General features: G+C 44.5%; 1 protein-coding gene across 5 annotated transcripts in view; it reads left to right on the top strand.

Moving 5' to 3' along the window:
* PLEKHA1 (pleckstrin homology domain containing A1) overlaps nt 1–24,091 on the top strand; it is a 71,523-nt gene that overhangs the window by 33,672 nt on the left and 13,760 nt on the right. For all 5 annotated transcript variants that reach the window (XM_006111427.2, XM_006111425.4, XM_006111424.2 and 2 more), the window contains 4 exons: nt 11,672–11,803; nt 14,162–14,305; nt 18,641–18,709; nt 20,048–20,112. In XM_006111427.2, coding sequence (XP_006111489.1) covers nt 11,672–11,803; nt 14,162–14,305; nt 18,641–18,709; nt 20,048–20,112 — 410 coding nt within the window. The remainder of the gene's footprint in view (nt 1–11,671; nt 11,804–14,161; nt 14,306–18,640; nt 18,710–20,047; nt 20,113–24,091) is intronic.

Below are 24,091 nucleotides of genomic sequence, written 5' to 3'. Positions count from 1 at the left end.
TTCAGTCCCTCTGATCACCAGGGTAATTGGAAAACTGAAAAGAGAGAAGGCAGAGTTGATCTTAGTAGCACTGGGTTGGCCAAGACAATGTTGGTTCACAGACCTGCATTGACTTCCCATCAGTCTGCCAATTAACTTCAGTTAAAAGATTTTCTGTCTGAGAATCCAGGTCAGTCTGCACCCCAACGTTCAGTCTCTTCACCTCGTTGCATGGATGATCTCTGGCTAAATATAAAGTCCTTTGGCTAAATATAAAGTCCTAAGTGTAAAACTATGTGCTATTTTTCAGAACAGGATTCTAGAACAGCTTATGTAGCAAAATGGAAGAGATGTTCTGTCATCTGTCACCACATTGCATGGGCATTACCCCTATATGGGGTTATTTGATACAACTGAAGTAATCAAGCCTTTCAGTCAGCTCTGTGAGCATTCACCTGGCCTGAATTTCTGCAGTTCACCTGCCAGTAGAGGTGTTTTTGATGTTCTCTCGCCCCCTGGCTTCCAGATTTTTGAAAGATCTAATCAGTGTCTACAATAAAGATAATGTGCCTCTCCAACCAAATCCAAAGTTCATGTCAAAGCTTTTTACCTTAATTGAATCAATCTATTCAATTTCTAATATTTTTTTCTTAACCTCTTATGACACTGAGAGTTATACAACCAGCAGGCTAAATGATCCCAAATCAGCTTTTAAGGATGTACTGCCACAGATGAGGCTTTTGTTAGTTTGTTGACAGAATCAAGGAGTTTTTCGTCACACTGAAGAAGCCACATACCTGTAAGAGATTCACTGTCAGAGATGTGGCTGCATGTGATGCTGATAGTGATTGAGTGCTGATAAGCATGTCTTACACAAAGGGTACAGTTGGTCTCAATCTGACTAATCACCACCACCATCTTTGTCAAAATCTTGGGAATAGAGGACAGGAGTGATTGGCACTGACGTTTCTTGTCATAGACCAACTTCAGAAGTTTGGAGTGATGTGGGCTGATAGGATGCGAAGGTATGCAACTGCTAGATCTGCAGTTCCCAACACTGGACCAGTGGTGGGCTGCGAACCCCTGCCTGCCAGGCCATGGCACGCTACCAGGCCACACCCCTGGCTGCTAATGAGCCCTATTCACTGGGGAACTCTGTACCCTATAAGGTGTACGCCTGCGCATGCACTAAAAATTCTCCCAGCCTCCCACCGTGAGTGGTGCTGTGGGCTGCCCCATGTGCCGTGGCTGGAACTGGGCTGCGGTGAGGCTGTTCCTGCTGGGGCAGCCTCACCGTGGCCCTGGTTCAGCTTCCAGCTCCAGCATCAGTCACACCATCCAGCCTGTGTGCTGGGCTGCTGCCCTATGTCCTTTCCGTTGTTGGCAGTGTGTTCATGACCAGGGAGCAGAGCCTTCACAGCCAGGAGCATCCTTTATTGATATTACCGAGGATGATCAGGTTAGAGGCCCTGGGGAGTCACGCTGGGTGTCTACGATTTCCGCCTTCCAGCAGGGGCTGGCTTCTCTCGTGGGGTCTCCCCTGTCGGCTTTGGCCTGTGCCACGTGTCTGCTGCTTCTCAGTGTCCCAGGGCACTGCAGCCAGCAGCACCAGTTGGAGTTGTGCGGTGGGGAGCCAGGCTCCCTGACTCAAACCAGCGGGTGCCAGGGGTCTGGTACTGCCTGGCTGTTAGGTGGGTGCCATGAACCTGTGACGCACGTGGACTGAGTGACCCTGTGCCTCTAGGCCTCAACTGTTAAAGGCCTGGGGAAGAACTCTTGAGCCACCAAAAACATGCACCTGCCTTTGTCACTTGTGCCACAAACACTGCTGATCCCATGTGTGTGTTTGGGGCTGGGTTGTTGCCAGGTCTGGCAGGGCAGGGTCGGGGTCTCTTCCCAGCCACAGAAGAGCGCTTTTCTGCGGGGCAGGAGGGCAACCTTAGACCAACAACGACCCAGGCAGCTGCACTCAGCTGGTGGCTGGGAGGCAGCACAGCTAGATGAGGGAGATGGGGCTAGTGCTGGGGGCTCTTAAGGTGGGGGGGCTCTAAGAGGCAGGGGGATGGCACTGAGGGGCTTGGAGTGGGGCTGATATTGAGGATTGGGAGTTGGGACTAGGGTGAGGTTTTGGGGGAGTTGGGTGCTGTGGGACTCTGGAAACTGGGAGTCTGGTGTTGGAGGGGGCTCTAAAGGGTGGGAGACTGGTATTGGCGGGGTTGGGTGTAGGAGACTCTGGGGTCAGTGGCTGGCACTGGGGGGTAGTGGAAGGGCAGAGTGGGTCTTGGAGTTAGAGCTGGCATTGGGAGACTGGAGGCTGGGGCTTTTGGTGGACCAGTAATATTTTATTTGTATTTGCATATTCATTATTTGCATAATGAATATGCAAATGTGTAAAATCTGCTGATGGTTTGTGAGTAGGTTTGCCGGTCCCTGGTATCAAAAAGGTGGGGAACCACTGTGCTAGATCCATTGAAGTTAGGAAATGTTCTTTATGTCCATGGGTGGATCACACACAACACTGTAGAGGCCAAAACTTCTATCTGCAACTTTCCCCTCTTCCATTTGTTGAACCTTACATTGTCAAAAATGACTCTAATGCTAGCCGCTTTCCTATGGAGTAGAATCTATCTTCTGAGAAAAAAGACAGGACTATGCAGCACTTTAAAGACTAACAAGATGGTTTATTAGCTGATGAGCTTTCGTGGAGCAGTCTCTCACTGTAGTCAGTACAGTATGTTGATCTTAATAGGTTATTCACTTTCATTCCTTTGGGTACGATGTCCATCTTTTTGCACTTGGATAGAAAGATGATGTCTGTCTGGATCTGTGCAAGTTTTTTCATATGGTTGATGTATTTCCATTCCAGTAAACCATCTTGTTAGTCTTTAAAGTGCTGCACAGTCCTGTTTTTTGTTTCAGCTAGACCAGACTAACACGGCTGCATCTCTATCACTATCTTCTGAGGGAATTCTTGTCACTCCAATAGCCAGAGGATGAAGTGGTTTTCTGGATCAAACTGCATTTTAGAAGATCTTTGGAAATGGATGAAAGAATGGATGAGGTGATGGAGGAGTAGGAGTTTGAAGGAATAGCCTTGATTTGCCATTTCCCTGACCCAGTTGTCTATAGTGAATGTCAACAGTTCCCCTAGGAATTGGGGAATTTTGTTCCTTAAGTCTCACCCAGAACTGAAGCTAGGAAGTCTTTGTCACAAAGTGGGCTGCTGGGAAGGGCTGAGGTCTCTCTGGACTTCTACCCCATACCTCAGTTCTACTGTTTTCCTTTTGAGAGTCTGTTGTTCTTGCTCTGATACCTCTGTGAATATAGAGCCTAATAGGAACATTTTTGTATGAAAGCTGGTCTTTTGTCTCTTGACGGCACCTAGTGGTGAATGAAAAGACTGCAGGAGTTTTGCAACTCTTGCACCACTTTTTTTGCTTGTCTCCAAAAGAGGGAGCATGTGAAGTTGGCCAAGTATAGGACCTGTTTAGAGTGGATATCTGCCATCCAGGGTTGGAGTCCTAGGTAGTGCCTTACTGAGTTAGAATCCTTGATTTAAGCTGAGAACTGCATTGCATCCACTGAGATATCAGTTATGAATGCTATTGCTAGGGAGAGTCTCTTAAAAATTGAACCAAGGTTGAGGTGATCTCTGTTGTTGAGGACTTTGAGGTAAAGCTAGGAGAGAGATGCTTTTGCAAAGCAAATCACTGCCTAGCATGCATTGAGGCCACCTCTGCCACCCTCTAAGTCCCCTCTCCCCTTTTTGCCTCACAGTGAAGTCCTTGAGGATAGAACTTACTTTCTGAAGGAATTACCATATCCCTTACAGTAGATGCTACAGCAGCATCCTCCTGCAGTTCAGCAGTAGAGTCCTTCAGTTTTTTAATGTTGTAGATCCTGAGTTTGCTCTTGCTAATGTGTTTGCCTTTATTAGGCTTATTCCTTTAATCCTTAACCCATTCTTCAAAGGGTTATTATGGTTTGGAGAGGATTTTAAGGGGATAATTTACTCTGAGGCTTACTCTTGAGAGCCTATTCAGGTTGAATTTGAATTTTTTGAAGACAACCTCGATGCACAGTGTGGAATTTCTCATGGAGGGAAAATCTCTGCTGTATTTTTTTGAATGTAATAGCGTGCCTTCCTCAGTGGGAAGCAAGAGAGGAGGAAGAAGTCAGAATTTGTACGTCTTGGATTTTCTGATAGTTTTTGTTCCCCTTTTTGTCTTTTTTTTTAATTTTAGGTTTTTAGCTGTTTTTGGATTTGTCCGATGTGTAGAAGCTCTGCTTTTGCTCTGAGACCTTTTGCAGCCTGCTTTTTTTAGGGTCTCAAAAGATCTGTGTTTGAATACTGTACTTCTCCTGCTGGGATCTAGTCCCTCCTGAGAGGGTGCAGGGGACTCCTCAGAGCCCCCTTGGGCAAATTAGGAGGAAGGGCAGAAACCAAGTTTTTTAATGTGTGTGGAAAGGGGTTGGGTGGGCAGAATTCTGATCCTACAAACCTCTTGTCTTTGTTCTTCATGGATCATTTGGGACTTACCCCTGAATTGACTACCTGGGGTCATTCTTGGTTTCAGAGCCTCTCTTGGTTCTTCAGTGGCAGAAATAGACTAGGAACTGCGCTGAGTTGTGACTGATTTTGTGGGAAGGACAACCCACCTGCAATTCCTGTTTGTAGCGCCAAACATACCAGCATTAGGGGCTATTTTCTAGGTGCTTGCTATCTGTCAAGCTTGGTAAGGTTGCTTCACAAGTAGAGCATCACTTGGCTTTCACATGGAACTTTCTTGGTTGGTCTGCCATACCTGACTAGAAGGAAAGAACATGTAGAAGGATGCTGCAGCTGGAGGTCAGGTTGGGTTAAAATTATTGAAGTGTTAAATGACTCAGGGAGGAGCAGTAAGCTGAAAAGAAACTGCTCATTACTGCCCAAGTGGAGAAGAAAAATAAAATTAAATAACAAATGAGAGCAGGGGGGCAATCAAACAGCCTGCTGCTGCAAAGGCAGAACATCTGTTGACATGTGGGAGTAGGGGGTCAGAATGCATGGTGCTAAAATGTTAATCTGCCTCTGAGCTGCAAAATGGAGGGGATCAGCCCAGATGTCTAGAACTCTGAGGGAAGCTGGGTTTCAGAATCTTGTTTTTGGGGGTGGAGTTGGGAGGTGGATTAAGGTATATACTATAGTCAAGGCCCCTTGTGTTCTGCTGCAGAATTTAGGTCCAACTTTCAGAACATACTTGAATTCTGCAATGTTCTGATGTGATGTAATGGTAATTCTGCAGCAGCTTTTCAGTTTAAAAAAATAGATTTTTAGTAACTTGAAGACAAAATGAATCTTTACTTTAACCCGTTACTATTTAAATAAATGTTTGCTTCAGCTTTCATTTTCTGATTTTAATATGCCATAGAGGCTATTCTAATTGTAATAGAAACCCGCATTATAGCAGCCCTGACAGTGGGAAAAGAGCTGGGGGTTTGTGGCAGTGGAATGGGAGCTGCTGGAGCTCTTAATATCTGAAGACATATTGGAGGAATTGAGATGAAGGAGACAGGTCATTTCTCTCTGAGCTGTTTAAGATTATCTGAAAGATCAGAGAAGGCAACATTATTTTACCTCCGTATTTTGTGTTTGGAATACGGATGTTAGCATGTACTCGTTTATTTGAATAATTGATAAGCCCAGGCTTATTAGTTAATCCTAATGCGTTACATGTGTGCATCCCCCTGACCCCTGGCAAGCTGTCTCCCTGTGTATGCTGGCTGCCGTGGAGCCCTCCTCTCCCCCCTCCCCCCCCCCAGCTCTCCGTGCTGCTGTCTCTCTATCAGAGGCAGGAGGGAGGGGGAGATGGGAGCCAGTGGCTCCCCATGAGCACTGACTCACGCCTTCCCCCTGCAAGTTAAACATGTACAGGCAGTCCCCGGGTTACGTACAAGATAGGGACTGTAGGTTTGTTCTTAAGTTGAATCTGTATGTAAGTTGGAACTGGCATCAGCCGCTGATGAAACTGATCAGTTTCAACAGCGGCTGAATCTGGACACCAGTTCCACTTACATACAGATTCAACTTAAGAACCCCAGGCGTCCCCAAGTCAGCTGCTGCTGAAACTGATCAGCAGCTGATTCCAGGAAGCCCAGGGCAGAGCAACTCTGCCTCGGGCTTCCTGTAGTCAGCCGCTGGTCAGTTTCAGCAGCGGCTGACTTGGGGACGCCTGGGGCAGAGCAGCTCGGGTGCTGCTGGGTTGGTCCAGTAGCGCGGCCGTTCCTTGGCGCTACTGGACCAACCCAACAGCACCCCAGCTGCTCTGCCCCAGGCATCCTGATTCAGCCACTGCTGAAACTGATCAGCAGCGGCTGAATCAGGACGCCTGGGGCAGAGCAGCTGGGGTGCTGCCGGGTTGGTCCAGTAGCACCAAGGAGCGGTGCTGCGGGACCAACCGGCAGCGCCCCACCTGCTCTACCACAGGCCCCCGGCTTTGCTCCACGTCTCCCTGGTCTGCTAGGGGGGCACTAGCTGCGTCCCCCCCCAGCAGACCAGGGAGACGGGGAGCAAAGCCGCTGAGGACCCAGGCCGGACTGCGGCGCTTCCAGATCAGCAGACCAGGGAGACGCTGAGCAAAGCCACGGAGGACCGGGGCCGGACCCACGGCGCTTCCAGATCAGCTGGAAGAGCCGCGGGTCCGGCCGGGTCCTCAGCGGCTTTGCTCAGCGTCTCCCTGGTCCGGGAGACGCTGAGCAAAGCCGCTGAGGACCCAGCGGGACCCGCAGCGCTTCCAGCTGATCTGGAAGCGGCCGCGGGTCCGGCCCCGGGTCCTCCGCTGCTTTGCTCCCCGTCTCCCTGGTCTGCTGGCTCCCCCAGCAGACCAGGGAGACAGGGAGCAGCTTTTCTCGCCCCGGAGGAGGCGGGTGGCGGGACCAGGCGTCCCGCCGCTCCAGTCCTCCGGGGTGAAAAATCCCCGTTTGTAACTGCGGATCCGACATAAGTCGGATCTGCATAACTCGGGGACTGCCTGTAACCACAAAAAATGTCAGCAGTTACACATTTACACAAATACACAATTTTTAACATCCCTAATTTGGAAACGTTTTTCTTGACAAGCCATAAGTACATGAAGCAGTTTTGAAAATGAAAATTGATGTTTTGGAACATTGTTCAGTGGCAGAGGATTATGTGGAAAATTCTTTGACTGGTCAGTCACAGAATGCATCCTGATTTATGAAAGAGATGCAAGCGGAGAGAGGAGCAAACGTAGCATTTTCTAAGAAGAGCATGTGTCTACAAAGCATAAAACATACTGCTTGCACATACTTAAGCTTTTTCCTCCATTCTTGAGTTCTGCTTATATGCTTAATGAGCAATAAAGGAGTTAATATATGGAGACAAATTTTTGTGGTGTAGTGCAGTTGGAATCTATTGATTTGCGAGGCCAATTCCAGGTCTGATTTTAAACTACTCTGGCCAGCTATCATCCTGGAAGACTGTTATGCAGTTATGAAACCTAGAGTAAGGTAAGTTTGAGGCTATATTCTTACCAAATGTCCCCTTTGTTGGGAGCTGCAAGTATAGTAGGAACTTGCTATTCTTAGTGTTCCCAGCCAAAATAATCCATAGACATTACAACCCCATGCACTTGAAGAGTAGAGCAAAGGAACTGGCTCTCTCAAACAAATGTCCCATAATTTCTTACTGTTTAATGATATTTCCATTGAAATGCTTCTCTGTGGCAACTCTAAATCAAACACGTCATCCTAAAATTGCCAAATACAAAATTTAGAACTAGCACCAAAGAGGAGTCAAAGGGATTTTTGTTCCTCATAGGAAGAATAAGATGACACACACCTTTATACAGGATTGAAGAAAACAAAACAATGAATATTCTTCTTGTTCATTCTTGTTGAAAGTGCCCTTTCCCCTGTTAGAGAAGAAACAGGTGACCCAGGAGCGGATGGGGTAAAAGGAGTTGCTTTATTGCCTACGCACATTTACCTCAGACATTCAACATAATGTCTGAGTGGCAACAACCTGGTGTTAATCACACCTTTTTATCTATTTTAGTATGTTAATTCACACGCTTATCACTACTTTTCCTAAAGCCTTATTTAGTAATGTTAACTCCCATAAAATGAATATTAATAAGCAAATAATGAATACAATTTTCTGCCCCTAATTACAGAACTTTCAATCAAATCAACACATTCCCATGCTTCCAACTAACAGGTTACAGAGATTACAAAGGATCTGACCCTGAAGATGTGTTATGCAGAGCCAATGAGGATAAGCAAAAGACACAACAAAGTCAAGCTGCATGCTTATTTATATTCCAAGGCTGCCAGGACAAAGGGGAAGAACATGTTTGAAGGGCAATGGCAATACCTTTTCTGGCTAGACCCTTTACCTACTCCAACAGCCCCCATAACTTCAACAAACTTGAAATCAATTTTCACCTTTATTACTGCGAATTACATTGGGAATGTCATGAAACTTTTTAAAATTATCTGTTAACATCTTGAAAATATGACCCCCTCACTGAACAAAGTCCAGAAATGTCCTTAATGGAATGGAATCCAGTTAATCAAGATTTGTAGAAGACTTGACTAATTTTAGCAACTAAAAGGATACAAAGTTTATATTTTATCTATAGCATAATCAGTTAATAAATCCTTCAGCGTTCAGTTAGTCCTCCGATTATTGCACTCTGCCTCTTCCTTTTAATTACGATAACAAGCTTCAATCTAGAATGTATCATCTAAATTTCTTCTGTTTCTTGTGTATCCTAGTATGTTTTAGGAGTACACCTGTCCAAAGTATTAAGAATATTCCTAATTAATGCTGTTTATCAAATGAATAATTCAGCTGAACTTTCTGCAGATAAACTGATCTAGGTAATATTTTGCTGTCATAGCTCCTGGAATCTTTAACATCAGTGTTTCAATAGATTATTTCCAGTGCCCAAACATCAAAGCTACTCAGAAGAATGAGTTGACCTTTTTGCATTGCTTTTGTGTATTATTAATAAAAGCTATTAAAACTAAGACTTTGATTAGATGGAGAATTATAAAGCTCATAAAACAAAACCCTTTCTCTTCTTAAAAACAAGAAAAATTGCTCCCTTGATTATACTCCAGAACCCGATATACGATAATGAATAGGGATGTTAGATAATAATTAATTGAATAGTTGTGTAACCGCACAAAATATTATCTGTTACAGTACTGTTTGGTAGTCTCTGGGGGTGGGACCAGCTGTTGGTTCACTCCTGTTCTCACTCCCAGGGAGCCCCCCTGCCCCTGCATCAGAAGCAGCAATGCGGCATGGTAGGTGGGAGCCAGTCCACCGCCTGCTGCCCCACGCTGCTACCTGTGATAGAGGCAGCAGCATGGGTTGGCAGCAGCCTCTATCTACAGGGGGGCTGACTTCCCCCTGGACAGAGGGTGTACTGGCATTCTATGGGGCAGCCTCTGTACACAGTGAGTCTAGGCCCACCACAGACAGAGGTTGATCCGCGGCAGCCTCCCCTGCCACCTCCTCTCCTCCCCCCCCAATGCCTCTGATAGGCAGCAACGTGGGGAGGGCAGGCAGCTACATGGAGCCGGCATGCAAGGAGAGCCGGCTTAAAAGCCAACTCCCCACATATATCAGCTCTTGTTTCCCCTCTCCCCCCATGCTGCTGCCTCTGATACCAGAGGCAGTAGTGGGGAAAGTGCTCCCATGAACCAGTATGTGTGGGGAGCCGGCTTGCATTTACCAGCTCCTGCCTGCCCCCCTCACCCTCTATGCTGGTGCCTCTCTATCAGTGGCAATGTTAGGGTGGGGGGCAGCTCCACAAATCTGATGTTCATGGGGAGACAGCTCTTGCTCCCCCCCCCACCACACACACATTCTGCTCTGCGTTTCTTTAATAGGCCCTTCTTGTCCCTTATTTTTGAGTTCTGATTTGTTTGAAAGCAGGCTAATCCTAGTCATAAAGATGTTTCTTTTTGGAATAGGATGTATTTGTATTTCTTCCAAAGATAGAAAACTACTCAGTTTTCATATTGAGCACAAACTCAAACAGGCAGATCTCCTTAAAAGCCTGCATCCTTGAGCTCAGCTTTTGCAGACTAACGTATTCTAAAGCATTCAGATATTGCAAATACTTTAGAAATATTGTATCCTGATGTGAGACTTTGCAAGAGGGCTTATTGTCAGAAGCTTGTCAGTTTCAGAGATACCATTGTGGCTGCAGCTCCTACTGAAATACAAGGAGATTAGTCAAACAAGGTGAGGAAGAAAAGGAATAGCTGCTTCCTCCAGTTATCGAATAAATGGATGCTTATTTTGCAACCAGTAAGAACTTGATTTTATGTGAAGTAACAAAGCTCTTTAAAGATTTTTTTTTCAGGGGTAGGACATGGGGCACATGGTTTAGAACATTTTTTTTTATTTCAACAAATTGGAATTAACATACTCATTTTCAGATATGGCTAAAGTGGAACATTAACTGTTTTTACTTCACGTAGTTTTCAGAGGTACTACTTGAACATTTTGTTTTGTCAGATAATCCTGTTTTGCAAAGATTGGTGTTAGTTTTAGACACCTTTGTAGATTGCTCCTAGAAGTGAGTTTCCTTAGCACTTGCTGCTTATTTTTTGGAAAGTACTAGAACTCCTATTTTCTTTCTTTGGTGCTCCTGTGATACAGTGACCTACCTCATCAGCACTCAGAAGAAATGAAGAGGTAAGTGGTATTACTCAGAGTAGTCCCATTTATCTATTGTGTAGCTCCTATAGCTTGTCTCATCTTTATGAAATAGTGCCAAATTTTGCTTGAGGGTGAGCTAACATCCAGAGAGTTCTTCATTGTAGCATATCAAGTTGGAACTTGTGTAAGTTGTATACAGCTCTTCAAATGTATTAAATTGCAGTGAAATACTAATCTTTGGATCCTGTCATCAAACTCACTTTGCAATTTGTACACACCCTTCCCCCCAAAAGTTCTATATTAATGATTAATAACCATTGCATTCTTTAGCCCTGAAGATTCTGTATTGAAATACAAACCTGTATCTTGTCATTCTGTAAAGCAGTTTGAACAATTATGGGATAAAATTTTAATCTTGCTCCAGATTTTAAACTTTAAGCAAAGTTTTAATTTGGTTCATATTGTCTCAAATACTTAAATATTGTCACACTAAGCATTAACATTTGAGTGAGAATGTTGTATCAAGCAACAAAAACCATTTGTCAAACATCTGCACTATAGCTTTGTATGAATAGTAATTCTTTGCATTATAGTAGTACCTAGACACTAGCTAGGTTTATGGCTCCATTGTACTAAGTACTGTTTAGATATTTAGTAAGAATCCTAATCTTGAAGACCTTAATGTAAAAATATATAAAACTGGATAAAGGTGAGAAAGATGCTATTTTTAGTTTACAGATGAGAAATAATGGCACAGAGAAACTGACTTGCTGAAGATTAAGCAGGGAGTTTGTGTCAGAGCTGGAAAGTGAACCCCCCATCTCTGAGTCATGGCTGAGTGTCTTAAACACAGAGCAGCTTTCTTCTGATGTCTTAACCTGCATTTTACCATTGAGATAATTCTTGAGTTAAAGACCAGTTGTAGAGTGCTTAAGTGTGGGAACTACTAGCTTTATTCTTGTTCCTGAGGCAGAGGGAAACTTTATATTATTCAAGTGTCTAATTTTTTAGGTACCAAAACAGTCTGATCTGCTGTGTCAGTCTGATAACCAAAATCGCCAAGTTGAAAATCCAGGTGGAAAGAAACAAGTATCTTACAGAACCGAAATTGTTGGCGGTGTTCCCATCATTACGCCTACTCAGGTAATAACGTTTCCTTACTTGTTATGAAGCTATTAGTGATGGAGTTGTGCAAATGTGTCTGTCTTATCAGGATACTGAGACGTACATTTATTTCATGGTATCTAGGTATCACTTGAACTGGCTTAGTTTTTTGTGGCTGCATAGAAGATTACATTTTTGAGCGTTGAATATGTTGCTTCCGAGAATTAGACTCTTCCTCCCATATATAGAGCAAGATTTAAGAAAAGGGACTTTATGCACTGCAGTCTACGGGGCAGTGTGCAGAGCCGTGTTCTCCTTTCCTTCCCAGGGTCTGTACCGCCAAAGGGCAGCTGTCCCAAGTAAACACCCCACTCCCTGAGTTCCATGCAGCACCCTAAGTCCCAGACCCCACATCCTGTCATGAGCTCCCTCCCACACCCCTAATCCCTTGCCTGGAGCCTGCTCTCACACCTAACCCTCTGCCTCAACCCACAGCTTGCTCCTGCACTGTAAACCCCTCATTTTTGTCCACACCCCAGAGCCTAGGTGGTCCCCCAAAATCTAATAGCCCTGGGCCACCCAAAAGAGTCAATCTATTCCTGCCTCTCTGAATTTGAAATGAGTGACCGTGTCAGAGTTGATCAGTTAGCTGGTCACTGACATTAACTGTTATAAGGGTTAGAATCATAGAGTCATGGAATGGACCTCAAGAGATCATCAAGTCCAGTCCCCTGCCCTCATGGCAGGAGGTTGAAACTGTTTCAACTGGGACACTCGGGTCTGGCAACGTCCCTGGTCCGGTAGGACTACAAATGTTGTTGGACCATAGAGTCCCGTTGTAGGATCAGACATAGGCACCCTGTGGGGCTGGCAACCCAGACAGGCTGGCTTCAGAGGCCAGCCCTGCAGAGGGATCCGGCTGAGCCAGTGGCAAGCTGGGTCTGCTTTGGTCCTGGCAGCGGGGCCGTGGTAGTGGGACTGCAGGCTGGTTCAGCCAGGAGCTCTGGTAGTGGGACTGCAGGCTAGTTCAGCCAGTGCTGCTGCAGCAGGGCTGCAGGCCAGGAGCACCAGCAGCGGCGGTCTGTCATAGCGGAGCTGGGATCTTTATAGAGATGGGACTGTGGGCTGCTGTGGCAGGGCAGCGGGGTTGGTAATAAATGGGGAGCCTACTAGGAGGCCAGTGGCGGAAGCAGGAAAGATCTTCCCTGGTCTGGCAAAGTCCCTCGGCTGGGACCACTCAGGTCTCAAAAGTGCTGGACCAGGGAGGTCCAACCTGTACTTGTTTTTGGATTTTGCAGTGGAGGAGAAAAAAAAACTGATTGGCTCCACAAACCAAGATGATGTGCTAGAAATCTGATTTTTTTTTTTTTTAAGTTAGTAATAGTTAGAAATAGATAAACACTAATTCTGAGCTGGACGCCCTATGTACTACCTTGTTCTCCTCTTTGATCACATTGTGGGATTGGTTGTTCTGAACACTTGCATGATTAGCCTAAATCATAGCTGTGCAATTACCAAAACTACTCTACCTGTAACCACAGTCACACCATCAATTAATGTTTTTAAAGAGGTGAATGTTGCTTTTTAGGTCTTCAACATGCTATTTTAATTGCTCTGTTTTAATGTATTCATAATCATCTGCTGAACAGAGTTTTGCCCTCAAAAGCTCATGATACTATATATGTATTTGTTAGTTTCTAAGGTGCCACTGTAGTGGAATTTGCCCCTTGCCCGAAAAAGATAAGGAACTAGCCTAACGGCAGTTAGGGGCCCACTAGCCTGTGAGCAAGAATGAAGCTGTATTTCACATTTTCTAACTTGTGACAGGCACAAGCAGGCAGAAATCAGTAACATAGCTATGAGAAAGTAAAAACCGCACATGGGCATAAGATAAGAGTACCCCTCCCCAACTACTGGAATGTCAATCGTGAACGTTAGAAATAATGTATTGCTGTGCTTTAACCAATGAAATGTAAAAGCCAATCAAACTGTTATTCATGTATCCGATAAAAGGCTATGCACAGAGCGGCACGGGGTCGCTCCTCGCTATTTTTTTTGCTGTAAAGCTCGAGGGGACGACCATCAGCGCTGATTAATAAAAGTCTGGTAAATCCTCCTTCGGGCATCCGTGTCATTCTGTTACACTGGTTTGAGTCCGGTATGGTTACACCACAAGACTACTCGTTTTTGTAATTTTGAGCAGTACCTGGCATTCTCCATCAGACCTTCTTTAGATATTTGTCAATATTAGGTATTTGCTTCTAAACAAGTCAGGGATGAGGTTTACTGGCTTAAGTTTGATCAAATTTAGGGAACCAAATACCCTTCAAATTTTTTTTATCACTTTGGAGCAAATACTGAACATCTTGAAACCTTCTCTGAATTTTTTTTTTCTAGAAAGAAGAATTAAATGAATGTGGGGCAGGTGGTGACAAAAATTACTTGAAACGGTCACAAAGCCACCTTCCTTACTTTACTGCTAAGCCTGTCCCAGACAATGCTGTTATCAAAGCTGGCTATTGTGTTAAACAAGGCGCAGTGGTAAGTGATTTGGAGAATAATGAATTCCTCTTGTCAAAGAGGCTTAAAAGTTATTATAGTTACTGTCCGTATTTCACTGAGATCAGTTGATATTGATTTTTGGTTTTTCCCAAATTAAATACTAATGTTGCTAAAATATTGAGGATAATTATGATTTTATCAAAAGGGTGATACTTTAGTAGTATGTGTTTTATCTCTGTATTGGTATTCTTTCAGCTTTTGGGGGTGTGTGTGTGTTTGTTTGTTTGTGCTTCTATGTGTTTTTGTAGTAGGGTAAATTGGAGAAGAGGTGGGTTTTAGGCTGTCAGTAATTAAGGGATGCCCTTTTGCAGCTATGGGCATGTGCAGCTATCTTTTTGTAGTGAAAAGTGTATAGAAGGTATCTGGACTGAAGCAAAGGGTTTACTGCATACAGGATTTGTAAAGAGTGAAGTGATTAGAGAAAGTTTTTAGTTGTTTTGTGGGGTTTCGAGGAGAAATTGTGTAGTTTCAAAGGTGTGCAAGAGACTGGTATTTAGCCAAACAGATTGAGATTAAAGGACTTGCACGTGTTATCTTCAAAGCTCTTCACCAATATTGAAGTCTGGGAGCATGACTTTGGCAGACTTCCTGCTTCTGCTGATTAAACAGTTAATGGAACCACTAAACAACCAAGCTGTTGTTAAAGAACACTCAAGGAAGAGAAGGTCATTTCAGAAAAACTAAATGAACTCTGTCAGTCTTAACTACAGAGGAGTACCCATATCAGAGCTATCCTTTTTAGTTGATGGATCTAAAGTACCATCCCACATTCATGTGCTAATAGAATATGTTTTAGAACCCACTGATAAGTTAAACAATGAGTCACCAGGACCAGACGGTATTCACCCAAGATTGCTGATGGAATTCAGATATGAAATTTTTGTTTTATGAATGGTAGTATATAAACTATTTCAGAAACAAGCCTCTGTACCAGATGACTTCGAAGTAGATAATGCTGATTTTTAATAAGGACTCCTTTTCTTTGTTAAAGAACCAGGGGAGAGTTCTAGTGTTTACAGGCTGGTGAGTCTAACTTGATTACCATGCAAATTGGTAGAAAATATAGCAAAAAGCAAAATTATGAGGCACATAGATAACTCTCCACCAACAAATGATGATTAAGGCAGCTTTTATAAAGGGAAGCCATGTCTCACCAATCTATTAGAACTCTTTAAAGGTCTGAATAGACACATAGACAAAGATGATGCAGATGATATAGTGTACTGGGATTTTCAGAAGGTCTTGGACAAGGTCCCTCACCTACGGTTCTTATAGACACTAAGTAGTCATGGAATAAATGGGAAGGTCTTTCCTGGATCTGTACTGGTTAAAAGATAGGAAACAAACACTAGGAGTAAATGGGCAGTTTGCACGTTGGAGATGGGTAAGCTTTGTGGTCTCTGAAATATCTGTATTGGGACCTGTACTGTTGGACATACTCCTTCATGATTTGAAAAGGGAGCAAAATGGCAGAGTTTGCCGGTGATACTTTAGTCAGTATAGTTAAGTTCAAAGGTTATAAAGGGATCTCACAAGACACTCAGGAAAGATATGGAGAAATTGGAGAAGGTCCAGAGAAGAGCAACAAAAATTATTAAATGTCTAGAAAACTTGGCCTGTGAGGGAAGACTGAAAGAATTGGGTTTAAGTTTGGAAAAGAGAAGACTGAGAGGGGATATAATGGCAGATTTCAAGTAACTAAATTGGTGTTAAAGGAGGCAGGGCAGAGGGGGGAATATAGAGGTTATGGAATCTGCATCCTTGGAGATATTGAAAATGAGATGTGAAAGATTAATTGGTAAGCATCACCCTTAATGGGTGATGCTTACTGGTTCTGGTTAACTGGTGGGAGCTAGAGTAGCTTCCCGCCTGCCACAGGAAGGGGGCTGTTCCAGCCCCGATGGGGCCCACAGTAGATATGGGCTGCTCTGGTCATCTGGGACTGTTCTGGTTGTTTGGAGTCCCTTTAATTGTAACTTATAATTTATAAGTTTGCCTTTTTCCCTAAGAGAAGCTTTCAAGCTTACACAGAGCTCTTCATGTCTTTCTGTTCTTTCTCTCTGTTTACCCTTATCCCAGTTTTCCATTCAAATAATCTTATCACCAGAGTCATACCATCCATAGAACAGTCTAGGCAGCAACCCCAGGCCCTGTGGTTTAGGCCCCTCCACAGTGGCTGCCTTAACTGTCCTATGGACGGGGTCCCAGGGTGGTCATGAGGATTATCTAGGCAGAGGGGCTTGGTGCGGAGCGCCCCCCCCCATGGCAGTGGGAGCTGGAGCAACTTGGCAGCCTGCTCCACTTTGCCCCACCCTGCCATCCTCTTCTAGCCCACGGGGTTCGTCTTCACCGTGGCAGTGGGAAGTAGAGTGCTCTGGTCTTAAGATGTTCTGCTTCCCTTCCCATCACTGCAGAGAATCAAGAGTGCAGCGGCAGGGCAGGGCAGTTTGCTGGGTCATTCCAGCTTCCATTGCTGCAGTGAGTGGGGGGATGACTCCTGCTGCTTCCTGTGCCAGGCCCTCTGGTAATACCTCTGGCTTTCATTGCTTAGGAGTGGGTCTGGGAATAAGGGGTAGAGCTGGGGGTGTGGTGTCAGTGGAGCAGGGACAGAAGTGGGGCCTGTGGCCAGTGAGATTACCCAGTGTCCTGCATCTGGGGCACTGGGAGGGAGTGCTGCCCTAGGCTCCACACCTCCCAGAGCCAGTCCTTCTCATCACTTCAATCCCATTTGTTGTTCTAGGTCATTGGATGTGTATAGCGAATGAAGTGTGTGTTTGATCTATGCTCTGCATGTAGAATGTGACATAGAAAGTGCATATTTCACATTTGCCCACAGCGCTTTTTGAACAGATTCCTTAAATCAAGGAATATGGATCTCACTGACCCAGAGTGCGTGTCTTCTCTAGGATTGTAGTTCTCAAAATTTTCCCCAGAAAACATCTTTCTGTCTCTCTCATTTCCAAGGAAGCATGTAGACATTTTTTGCCACCTCCTACTAGGGATGTAAGCGAGTAGTCGACTAACCGATAAGCCTAGTTAATCTAGTTGACTACTCACATCCGTCCTCCCCTCCTCCCCTCCCGCCTCTGTATTAGAGGCAGCAAGAGGGAGGGGAAGCAAGATCTGGTGTTGGGGGGGGAGCCGGCTTAAAAGCTATTTTCCCTGTAGCACCATCTTTGTGGTGCTGCCTCCCCGCTCCTCACTTCTGCCTCTGTCAGAGACAGGAGGCGATGTGCAGGGGAGGCTGCCATGAAGCATCCTCAGTCCATGGTGGCTGGGGCTGGCTGCGAACAGAGACTGCTCCAGCAGCAGCCCTTGTCTGCAGGAAGTCCAAGCTCCCTTGTTTGCAGCTATCCCGGATCCCTGCTTGGACCCCCTTCCCCTCCCTCTCCCCCCACAGACAGGGGCTGCTGGGCCCGGTGTGAGCCGGGATTGAGCAAGCCTGTCTCATTCGCAGCACACACCAGGTCTGGGAGCTACCCTCTCTGTGGCTTTTCAGTTTAAATATAGTAGCAGTGTGATTCTTAAAACCTGTAATTTTAAATAAGGAATGGGGAACGTACGACCCAGGGGCTGCATCTGGCCTTCACCTTGCCTGGACTCAGCTCCCAAACCTTGGATCTCCCCCTATTATCAGGGAGCCAGCATTTGGCACCCCCGCAGGTCTCCCCCTCTCCTCCCCCCACAATCCCCCTCAAGGCTGGAGCACTCTTTCCATGTGTAATTCTTGTGAAAGCAGCATATGTGGTTTAAAATAATCTGAGTAATGAAGGTAGGAAACAGGATTACCATGAGTATGAGTAACTGGAAATAGAACTGTGACAGTTCAAGAAATATCCATTAGCTTTTTACAGGTTGAACCTCTGACCAGCAACATTTATGGTCCAGCCTAATTTTAATTAGCTGGATGACCACTTATCATGGTTATGGCCAAGTTTCCTGTGGTCCCATAAAGTTTGTTTATAGCCACCAGTCTTGGTTCAGTGTTGTTATTAAGCTTTAATTTACCCCCTAAATGTCTTCTAAGAGCCCAGTAAGCAGTGGAAATGTTGGTAATGCTGCTAGACAATATTGAACTCCTGAGGTTCGGCAAATTTTCTGGTTCGGCACCAGTCAGGTCCTGAGTGCCAGACTAGAGAGGTTCTGCCTGTTGTACGAAATGCTGAAATGAAAAAATTGGAAAATGCAGCTTCTACATAACCACTAAAGGATCACTGATACACTGTTTTAAGAAAAAAACTAGTTAAACTGATTGAAATTAAAGGGAATTTTGTATTATTTGAGGATTATGATATTTTGTTTTTCTTTTAATAGATGAAGAACTGGAAGAGAAGATACTTTCAATTAGACGAAAACAAAATAAGCTATTTCAAATCTGAACAGGTATGTTTCTAAATGTTAAGCACAATGCTATATTTAAGCTTGACTGCATGACTGAACACTTCCTTTTTCTCTCACCTTCACGTGACCATTGTCAATAGCAAATTCAGAGATATGCAGCTAAGATACAAACACCCAGATTGCATGCAAGCACCTAACTGAATAAAGATTGAAAAAACAATAGTAATTAGTAGAAATTGTTTGGCCGGTATTTAAATAGGATTTTTATGTTCCTTTGTCTGGTCTTTAAATTGTGCTAGTAGCAGCGTTCTGTCCAGGCCCTTATCTGGCTTGTTTTTAATCTATTTTGGACTTGCTGGCCAGAAGCAGTTTTGTCATCTCTTAACCATTGTGGTTAGTTAACCAAGTTATTGCAAAACGTAAGCATTTAGGTTTACTTGAATTAAAATTGTGGGGGGACGGGCGGGGGAATGAAGAAAACTAGCTAGTCAGATTTCAGTCTCTGCTAGGAGAGTGATCTGATCATTGATGAAGTTTTTACTTTGTTATGGGACACAGTGATTTGGGGAACTTTCAATGTAGCACAGTTCTTTACGTAATGCCCATAAGCTAGAACTGTAATTTTTGATAATTCACCATTTCATCCTCTTTATACAGTTACAGGAAATGTGCGAGTTCATTAGTTATTGTTTTTTGTGTGTTCTGTCCTCTTGTCTTCTAGTTCAGTGTGAAGAGGACAATGTAAGTTCCTGTAATTTCCTCTCCTCTTTGTTAAGGTTCAAAGATCCATTAAAATAAGTACTTCATCGTGCTTCCAAATTTGGTACAGAATCAGATCCATTAGTTTACAGAAGGGGAATGTCAGGATAGATAACCATTGGAATAAACTGCTTAAGGAAAGTTGGGGAATCTCCATCATTGGAGATTTTTAAGAGCAGCTTAGACAAACATCTGTCAGGGTTGGTCTAGAGATGGTAGTCTTGCCATGAATCCACAGGACTGGACTTAATGACCTCTTGAAGTCCAACCTAGTTCTGTGATTCTGATTATATGATTACTATGCCATGCTTTAGAAAGAACAAGGTGGATTAAAGTGTGAGGATCTTTTTGGAACCTCTCTAGTAGAATATAATAAGTAAGTACACACATTTCCTAATTATTATTATTAATGCAAATTCCAAAGCATGAAAGCATGAATCAGAGAAGCTCAGTGCTTATGAGAATGAACCACATCTTAGCTGGAATTGCTACCTTGGAAGCAACATTAGTAGCATAGTTAGTTGCTATCTTGGATGTTTCCCTGTTATTGCGTAGTATTCCCTACTAACAAAATCCTGGTTATTTGAATCTTGAAAGAAATTAATCCACTGTTTTTTCCAGGAAAAGGAACCTCTACGGATCATACCTCTTAAAGAGGTTCATAAAGTTCAGGAATGTAAACAAAGGTGAGAATTGCAATCATTGATGCAGTGCATGTAAAAACTCATAGTAACACTATTGTTGAAGCTAGAATGTAGGATCTGCCTAAAGACATGTGGCTTAATTTCAGTTAATTTAGATGTTTGTAAAGTTGGTTTATTTAGGGCTATAAGATAGCTTTATGGCTAAGTACCTTGTGGTAATTAAACAGTGCAGTTTATGGTGAATAACATGATACCTTATTATTGAAACTTGCACTGCATGAACTCCAGTAGTGAACCAAGGTCAGAATGAACTATAAACAACAAATTCAAGGAAAGAGTTAGTGGTTTAACAGAATATTTTGAAGTGAGGATGTGTTAGTGAAGATTCTGCTGTTGGTGTGCTTGCACTTCATGAGATTTGTAGTCTTTTTGAATAGTAGTATGTCTCAAGGTCGTGTGTTAGCCTTAAGCCTCCTAGTGCTCCCTTCTTATGGCATAAATGCTACTCTTCCTCAGTGCCTTTTTACCATCTGTGACAAACCATAGAGTCTCTGTCCTGACAGAATGGATGCTGGCATGAGGCTTGCTTCATCGGGGACTAGGGTTTCCGTGGTTCTCCAGTCAAAGGAAGGGATGAAAGCTGTATTTGAGCTTTGCAATCTCAACAAATGCATCAGATTCTGTATTGTCACCTAAGCAACTACTTTATCCACCTTAAATCACAAAGATTGGTTTGTGGCCCTGGTGGTTTATTTCAATGTAGTGGTGGTCACAGCATACTTCAGGATTAGGGGAGTTCCTATCTTCCTGTACCAGGGTCATTGGTTACTGAGGGGCAGGTCCAGAAGGGAAGTAGATATGTCTGCAGTTGGCCAATCCTACTACAGTCGACTTCCGATAATCTGGAATTTATGGGACCTAGGTGGTGCCGGATTATCAGATATGCCGGAGTATTAGGAGGTACTATAAGCTGGTTATGTATATACCGTATATAGTATATACTGTATATAAAGTGTTCTTAACCTTTTTTATTGTACATACTGTATACAGTATACTGTAATGTGTTAGGTTTTTTTAACCCTTTTTTACCCTTTTCGCTCAGTTCAGCTGCTGTCACTGTTACCTTGTGACTCATTTTTTGCCGAAGCTCACTCACTAGGCTCTTGCCATTTTGATGCCGGACTATCAGGAGTGCCGGACTGTTGGATGCCGGACTATTGGAGTTTTACTGTAGTAGTCATCTCTTGAACAGATTGTCCATTCTTCCTCTGTTGGTCCTGCAGTCTTTATGGTTGTGAAATGTTCAGAGCAGTGTGTGCCAGGTGTAGCTTCAATTGCTTCCTATTCACCAGGACAGTTTTTCCTTAAAAAGAACAGATGGTTCCTTAAAAGTTTGTTGAGCACATGTAGGGTTGTAAAAGTTCAGAGACTATGGTTAGACTAAGAATCTTCTCTGCATATCGCTGTCAAAGATCTTTGTTTGATCTATAATGCCTGCTAAGCCCTTTTGAGATCACTTCAGTGCATATCTTTAGTAACAATACCACCTCAATGTAATATGTGGACAGATGGTGAGGGGGGGAGGGTGCACACACAAAGTATGCTGAGTCAAGAAGTGATAAGGCTCTGGCAGTTTTGCATTAGGAAAATATTACCCTCATGGCCAATCACTTACCTGGGATCTGAAATCACAAAAGGTCCCTGAAGATCTTGTGGTCCAGTTCTTGTAGTTTACGCATTCTGACAATCTGCTCACCACTGTAGAACAAGAAATGTTAGCTGTTCTTCTGCCCAGGGACTATTTGACTGATGCTTCTCATATAAGCTGGGAACCAGCTCTACTCTTCCTCCAGTTCTGATCATCCCACAAGTTGTTCCCAAGATGGATTTGAACCGTGCCCAGCTCATGCTCATTGTCTCCACTGTGCTGTTTCAGAGGTGATCAGTTCAACCATATCCTAACACCTCTCCCTCATCAATCAGGTTTTGCATGTAGCACTCAGCTCCCTGCATCTTACAGTTTGGATGCTTCATGATTAGATGAGAACAGTGTTTGGAGACAGTTCAGCAAGTCTTGCTCAATAGCAGGAAGCTCTCTCCCAGAGCAACCTCTTGTAAATTGTGAGTAGTTTTCAGTATATTTGTTAGCCTGCAGAGTTCATGTGAAGCTGGCTTCTATTTAGGGTTGCCAGGTGTCCGGTTTTCTACCGGACAATCCGGTTTTTGGGCCCTCTGTCCGGTAAAAAAAAAAATCCAGAAAATACCAGACATGTGCAATGTCCGGTATTTCCTGGCTTTCTAGCTGGGTGCCGGACGGAAGCCTGGCAGGGGCGGTGGGAGTGACTGGGAGGCGGGGTGCGATCGGCGCTGGGAGCCCTAGTTGCGGATGAGGAGGAGGGGCATCCCGGTCCATGCTCCTGCTTGCTGGTCAAGCGCGTGGTGGAGCCGCAGCCGGACTGACTCGTGTGGGACGGGAGTGCCCTAGAATCTGCACAGCCCGGGTCAGTCCTGCTCTCCTCCAGCTGATTCGCTCCCCTGCTCCCTCCATGAGCTCTGCGTCCCGCTGGCTGGTTCCTGCTCCGGAGCTTCCCTGGCCAGCCCCGTTGCACCCCCCCGCCAGCCCTGCTTCCAGTGGCAAGCCCCGTTCTGCCTAACACTCTCCCTCCCCCCACGACCAGCCCTGCTTCCCATCGGCCCCCTCCTACTCCCAGCCAGCATCGCTCACCTCCCGGATGGTCCTTCTCCCCACTTCTCCCTCCCCCCCCATGAAGCGTGTCTGGTCTTTTTTTTTTAATAACTACCTGGTAACCCTAGCAGTGATCCTATCCCTGTGATTACCACAGAGATTTAAACTAAGAAGCAACTTGCCCCCCGCTGCCCCTCCCGACACCCCTAGCCCCCGTGCTTACCTGGTTCTGCAAGGCTGCCAGCGCAAAATGGTCTTGGAGTGGTGGGAGTTTGTGTTTTTTCTCAACAACTTTAGTGTCCCGTATCTCCCCCCCTTTCCCTTCAACAGAATTTTTTCTCGTTTTTTTTGGGGGGGGAGGAGCTGTTCAGTATTTTTGTTTCAACCATCTGGCAACCCTACTTCTATTTAGGATATCTTGTTATACCTTCAGTCTTCTGGTCTTATACTTATTTTTTCGAGGATTCCTCTAGAGGTGATTTCAGCTTTTCACCTGTCTATACGCAAGAAGTCTGTGTTTTCAAATCCTATGACCGTGAAGTGCTTGAAATAAGTAACTCAATTCATTTGCTGGTTAAAGAGCCACTTTCTTTGGGGGACCTTAATAACGTCTTAGTGGCTCTTTATTTTTTTCCTTCTATGTCAGAAAACTGCCTTCCTTGTGGCAATAAATCTGCAAGGAGAGGGGGTGAGCTGTAGTCTTTGATTGGCAGAGTCCCCTTACACACTTTTTCTGATCCTGCAGCCACACATGAAGTTGTAATCCAAAGCAGTTTCTCTTTTTTTCACTTGAACCAAGCTACATCTTTACCAGTGTTTTTCCCTAAGCTGCATTCACATGCAGAGGAACGGTTTCTTGGAACGTTGGGTTTTAGGCATTTTATCTAGATAGGAGCTAAGATTTCTGCTCCTCATCTTTGTTTCTGTTGGTTTGTTTCATATGCAGACTGAATGAAGGGTCAAGCAGTTTTAGACTATTTCCGGGTGGAGAACATCCTTTATCATAACACTGTATGAAGTAACTCAAGCTACACCTCAAAGGGTGCAAGCTTATTCCACCAGTGCAATGGAAACCGTGACAGCATTTCTAAGTGACATTCCAGTACTGGATATTTCCAGGACAGCCACTTGATCCTCTATGCATACTTTTACAAATCGTTATCCACTGGGGCATTGCTAGGTGTTGCAGGGCCCAGGACAATTTGCTATCCTCTGCCCTAGGCTCAGCCCCTATTCTGCCCCCATTCCAGCCTTCCCTCCCCCCCAAGCCTCCCTTCCCTCAGTGATGGGGCCAGCACACTCCTCTTCCCTCCACCACCAGTGAATAAGGGGGCA

Source organism: Pelodiscus sinensis, chromosome 8, assembly GCF_049634645.1.
Source record: "Pelodiscus sinensis isolate JC-2024 chromosome 8, ASM4963464v1, whole genome shotgun sequence".
Lineage (NCBI taxonomy): Eukaryota > Metazoa > Chordata > Testudines > Trionychidae > Pelodiscus > Pelodiscus sinensis.
The sequence above is the reverse complement of the archived record's forward strand: the minus strand, read 5'-3'. Positions and strand labels throughout refer to the sequence as shown.